Source organism: Hipposideros armiger, unplaced genomic scaffold (genome assembly GCF_001890085.2).
Source record: "Hipposideros armiger isolate ML-2016 unplaced genomic scaffold, ASM189008v1 scaffold_522, whole genome shotgun sequence".
Taxonomy (NCBI): Eukaryota; Metazoa; Chordata; class Mammalia; order Chiroptera; family Hipposideridae; genus Hipposideros; species Hipposideros armiger.
Genome location: NW_017731872.1, coordinates 49,400 through 55,567, shown reverse-complemented (window position 1 = coordinate 55,567; position 6,168 = coordinate 49,400). Strand labels below are relative to the sequence as shown.

At 31.4% G+C, this 6,168-nt stretch overlaps 1 protein-coding gene across 1 annotated transcript in view; it reads left to right on the top strand.

Annotated features, from left to right (window-relative positions):
• Nucleotides 1-5,954, top strand: part of CEP76 (centrosomal protein 76) — a 33,032-nt gene extending 27,078 nt beyond the window's left edge. Inside the window, exons 10-12 of the mRNA XM_019668225.1 lie at nt 2,480-2,495; nt 4,459-4,676; nt 5,093-5,954. Of these exons, the coding sequence (XP_019523770.1) occupies nt 2,480-2,495; nt 4,459-4,676; nt 5,093-5,231 (373 nt within the window). The 3' untranslated portion in view covers nt 5,232-5,954. The remainder of the gene's footprint in view (nt 1-2,479; nt 2,496-4,458; nt 4,677-5,092) is intronic.
• Nucleotides 5,955-6,168: the final 214 nt, after the last annotated feature.

Genomic DNA, 6,168 nt, shown 5'->3' with positions numbered 1-6,168 from the left:
AGCTGTTGTTCAGCATCTTAGCTGTAGAGGGCAGTGTCACTGGCCCTCATATGTGGGATCTGAACCGGGGCCCTCTGGCGTCCCAAGCCAGCTCTTAAACCAACGCGCTACTCGGCTGGCCCTGATATTTCTTTTAAAATTGAGCAAGTTTTAAAAGTGAGCAATAAAGTGACCATTAAAGAGACTATACTATGGCATTTTGACTTTTTGTAAGAAGCTACATAATCTGATAGGTTTGATTGTATTCAGCATCTGTACAATTCTTAATTCATTTGCTTCATCCATTCATCTTAAGAAAGTAACTGTACACCAGTTGTTATGCAAGTTATTCTTCTCATTACTTTAATTCACCATTGCAGATAAAATGATTTAATGTTTTTTAAAAATTAAAATCTAAAGATATCCTAAAATTTACTTTTTGTTTTATTTTTACTTATGATAAATATTTGATTTAACTTGTTTTAAAAGTGAAAATATCCCTCATCTTATCAATTTTCACTGAAAACGATAATCAGATGTTTCTTGTGAGACTGATATGACTCCAGAGAAATAGCAAAATAAGAATTAAGACTTTTTTATTATGTTGCTAAAATTACTCAAAAAACTTATCAATGGAGAAAATTGCTTGCAATTTTGAAATTTCAGAACAAGCTGTTTTTGAGGCACATATAGGAGGCAGACGAACATCAAGGCTGTATTATCATTGAGGCTTTGCTTATTGCATCAGAGTAACACATGTATTAATATTTATAATGCACCTTTGGTATAAATTCTAAAATAAATTTTCTTTTTATACACTTTAATAGAGTCTGGTATGAACTAATACTTTTCTCTAAAGATGGTTTATTTCAAAAGGTTATTTCAGTGCATTTATCACTAGAATTTTGCTAGTCTTATAGTTTTTCTTTTTAAAAATTAAACTTACTTGTATATTTAGCTCTGTAATCAAAGTTTTTTTCTATTAAAAACAAAATGTTTTTTATGTAATGTCTCTAATGTGTTCTTTTTGACAGTATGTGCACTAATGTAGTCGTTTATACCTAATATAGGAGTGTATATTTAGTAGAAGAATATCAGAAACCTAGAAACTTCATTACTCAAGCATGAACCTGTTGAATAAAACTTATTAAATTCAGTTACACCTAACTGAACATTCTAAGAGCCTTCAAATTTTTTTCTAGTATTGAGGTATACATTTTTAGATATTATGTGCAAAAACACATCTGTAACCTCTCAGTTCTGGAAAGTACACACATTTGAAAATCATTTTTCTACTTCTTACACAATGAGGCAAGATTTGAGCCAAATGAAATGTAGGCTTTATATTTGAAAAGAATATTGTCATGAAGTAGTAATGTGTGCCAAATATCTGACCATCAGAAGGTGTTAGTTATGAACATCAATTGCTTAAACTAACTCACACTTCTGATTTCACCGTCTACTAAACAAGAAGATAGGTTAGACTACAACTTGAAATTTCATAATTTTTTTTTACTCATAATTTTGTACTTTTTACTTAAATAGATAATAGATAAATACAGGAATTAGATGATCTGTTTTTAACATGCACTAACTTTTATACCAATGAAAGTAGCATTGCTTTCGGCTGTGGTAGTTGAGAAATTGAGATTAGCCAAAGCCTATGTAAAACCTTAAAAACAAAATAGTCAACCATAAACTATAATAGAAGCCATTCAAATTTCAATTATGCAACTATTTATAGCATATTCTATAGCACATTTAAAGCACAGGTTCAGTTACAATTATCAATGTAGGTATTAAATGTTTAATATTTTCTTCTGAGATTGGTTGGCATAGTCATTGTAATTACATTTGACTTGTGATTGGTTTGTAAATTAACTGCTTGATACCAGTGTTGAAATAGTCATGGATATTAGAAGAAAAGGAAAGGAGGTTATTAGCTGGTAGGTAGTTCACATATATTTCTATGAAATGAATGATTTCTTTCTCTGATTCTACTGAATTTAGACTTGTACTAATCCAAAACAGATGTTTCCTAGTGTTTTTGAAGGTAGCTAGTTTTTTAAAAATCTGATCAAAACTAGAGTTTTAACTATATTTGTTATTTTTACATGTGATTTAATATTGCATGGCCTGGAATTACAGAATTTTGGACTTGATATGAATCTTAGGTCTTCTAGTCCACTTAATTTGTAGAGTATTGAAATGGGAATCAGAGAAGTTATGTCCCTTGTCCAAGGATACATATCTCTAGTAGCAGATCAGTTCTATTAATAGAACTAAATTCTGGCTCTAAATTTACAGGGGTTTTTTGCTGCATCTCTGCACAAATGTGAGTTTTTGTCTCGGGATGGCATTATTGGGTGAGACCAAGTAACCATCCAACATAGAGTATGGAAAAATATTCATGATGCCATAGCTACTATCGCCTCCATTAAAAAAAAAAAAGGTGCTGCTCACTCCTCAAACCATTCCAATTTTCCATTTTTCATTTTAGTGGTTCTACCCAAGAGGTAAGAATATGGAAGGCATCTGTATTTTATGGAACCTATCACATATGCTAAAGAAAGTTGCAATATTATGTCCTGGTCAAGTCACTGATAGATGAGGCCAGGATTACTTTTTAGGGAGGATGACCTAGGAAGCTGAGGCCCTGAGAGGGACAATGAGCCGCCTCAGGTTCCTTGTGGTGTGGTAGGCCAATAATATAACAACATGACAATTGTATTTGGATACTTAAGCAAGATTCAGTGAATGACTGAGGTACTGGGATAGTGCCTCTTAATATGCATCTAGAAAATATTTTCAGTCATATTCAGTCTATTCTGAAATCCTTTTATTTATAAATTGGGTGTAATCGGCCAGTTATTTAACTTTTACAAAATCTTTTCTTTGCCAAAAAATGAGAGAATAGGAGTGATAATAGTACAAAACTAGGAGATGATTGTCAGAAGTTGAAAATATTTGATTTGAACATAAGCAAACAGATTTTATCACCAACCTTTTAATTTTTAACAGCTTTATTGAGATATAATTTGCATACCATACAATTAACAACTTACACTGTACAGTTTAGTGGTTTGTACCATATTCAGAAATATGCAACTATCACCAATTTTAGAACATTCTATCATCAGAAAGCAATCCTGTACCCATTAGCTATTAACATTATTCTCCTAGATACCCATTCCCTACTTTCCCCCACCCTCAGCCCTAAGCAGCCACTCATCTATAGATTTCCCTATTCTGCTGGACTTTCATATGAATGGAATCATCATATACGGTGTTTTATGTCTGGCTTCTTTCACTTAGCAGAATGTAAGGTTCACCCATGTTGTAGCATGTNAGCTGTGTTCTCTGGGCTCCCAATTACTGTTAGCTTTGGCCTCTAGAATATTTCTTACTTGCCAACTCATGAAAGCATTTAAAAGTATGTTTTGGAAAATCTGGCATCTGTAGTATGTTTCTAGCAATTGGTTGGTCATTACACTGCTGGAAATGAAAGCCCCTTTTTATTATTTCTCTCCATCACTCGTATTGCCTTTTAATCTTTTTGGTTTTGTTTACAAATGAAATCAATGTTTTATTACATTATAAGAATTATTTTGTGTAGAAAAAGAAAACAAAACTGAGCTAGAAGCCAGTGTTGATCACTGGCTAAGTTGATGGTACCTGTAAACCAGCAAGTGAGGTTCCTTTTTTGCCTCGGGAAAAGTATAGATGATTGTGGGCCTTTAGGATCTCTTGGATCCAGTTAAAGCCTTGAATATGAAATCAGGAAATGCTAAAGATCTATTATGATAATCAAACTATTTATAATGTTGAGAAACTTTTTATGTTTGGAACAATTTTTTAAAAATACCATGTGCCTATCAATAGTTCATTTGATGTTATAAGTGAAATCATAATTGCCTTCAATAGCCCCTAAAAATGTGTTTTAAGCTCCCTGAGGACCTGTAGAATGTCTCTTCACCTTTTTACCTCTTGCAGTATAAAAATCAGTACATTTTATGTGGTAAATGTTCAGTAAATATTTGAGTTTAATTATATATACAATTAGTTTGTTGACTTTTTTCCCATACTATAGTTGAATTTATGGTAGGAATAATCAAATTAAGCAGATTCAATTGTACTAAACTCTTTAAAGTTAAATCAAATGTGACCTCAAAATTTTCTGATACTGTATTCCATAGTAGGACTATTCCACATGGTCTTTTCTAGTGGATATTAAGGAAGTATAGGATTTGGAGCCTTCACTAACATTATATTGAATGTTTTTTGGTTATTTCTTTAAGAAGTGAAACCTGATACTTGTAGTTCCTTTTATTTTTTATTTCTATGTATCCTTATAATAATAGGAAGTTTAAAAAATTATGACGAGTTTTTAAAATCTTGGCATACATTAAAATAGTTAATATTTTTGTTATAATTGGTTTTTAAAATATTAATGAATTTCACTTCTTTCAATTGCTGTAGGATCTTGGCCTCACTACTGTTTGGGAAGACCAACTTTCCTATCTCTTATCACCAGCTTTGGCTTCTTATGAATTTGAGCGTACAACAAGTATATCTGCAGGCAATGAAGAATTTCAAGATGCTATAAGGAGGGCTGTACCTGATGGCCATACGTTTAAAGGGTTTCCAATACATTTTGTGTATAGAAACGCAAGGCGTGCATTTGCCACATGTCTTCGGTAAGGTAGAATTTATGAATTCATAAATGTTTTTGGCTTAGGAATTTTAGAAATCAGTTATTCTGGTAGTTTTTTAGGAATGATTTCAGAATCACATGGGGAATTTTTATGACTTAACCCTCCTTGTCACAGATTGTGATTCATTAAGTCTGAAATGTATATTTAGATAATAATTTGGGATAGTTTTCCCAGTGATTTTGGTTCATTCTTAGTTGAGGATCTCTGATCTTGACTAGTATAATTTTTTAAATTTATAGACTGTGAGGAAATGGTCTGTAATTTGAAAAGCTCAACCAAAATTACAGAACTATTGGTAGCAGAGACAGAATTTTAAAATATTTAAAATATTGATTTACTTGGAAATAAGAAAGTAAAGCCTATGTTTACTTCTTGAATGAATTTTTTTTCTTCTGTAGGTCTCCTTTCTGTGAAGAAATAATCTGTTGCCGTGGAGACCAGGTGCGACTGGCAGTTCGTGTCCGAGTATTTACTTACCCTGAATCTGCATGTGCTGTTTGGATCATGTTTGCTTGTAAATATCGCTCGGTATTATAGGCGTAACATTTCTATAAGAATATACCTATGTTTTATTGGAATTTTACACATTGTATATTACTAGTTGTATAGAGGTTATTTTAAAAATCACAACCTGGCTTGGATGTCACATTTCAATTCTGTATATACCACACTGATAATGTTTGAAAAAAATTGTGTGTATTTAAAAATTAAGGATGAAAAACTTGTATAAATATTTACAAGTGGAATTTAGTATAAATTTAGTGTATATTCTATTTTAATGCTACTTTGTTTACAGGTATTCGGTAGTTTAAATATGAATATAAATTTTACTCAGTTTTCTTTATATTAATAGGTAGTCATAAAGATATTTGAGGGTTTGAGCCATAGTAAAATCAATATCATTATTTTTCATTGATTAATGGGAGGATTATTTTATATAAACTCAGAGAAATTAACCTCACAACAGATTTATTTATTACATAGGTGAAAAGACCTTTTGATGAGTTAACACTTTTGTGGTTTACCCATGGCCATAGGGATATTTGTGACTTTCCAGAGATTTATGGGAAGACTTTGATGCAAGAGTAGGAAAAACTAGTACTGGAAAAGCATAAATATTAATAACAACAAACCTCATATGAAAGTACATGAATAATTTATAAATATTTGTTAGTTTTATTCATTATAAAAATGAATTACGTATTTTAGGAAACAACTTATACCCTTTTGTTGTTATACTGATAAATTCTTTATAATTAATATTGGTAGTCTGTTGCTGATTTTTGGTGATCAAAGGATTCGTTCTAGTTTCTTCATGGATTCCATCTTCTGAAACCACATTTTTTTCTTTCTTTTTTTATTTCATTGTGATAAAAACATCAGCGTATATGTGACTAATCCAAATCAGAGAATCATTGTGTGAGGCCACTGAAAACAAGCATATCTGAGTGACTCCATGCTGATATATATATAT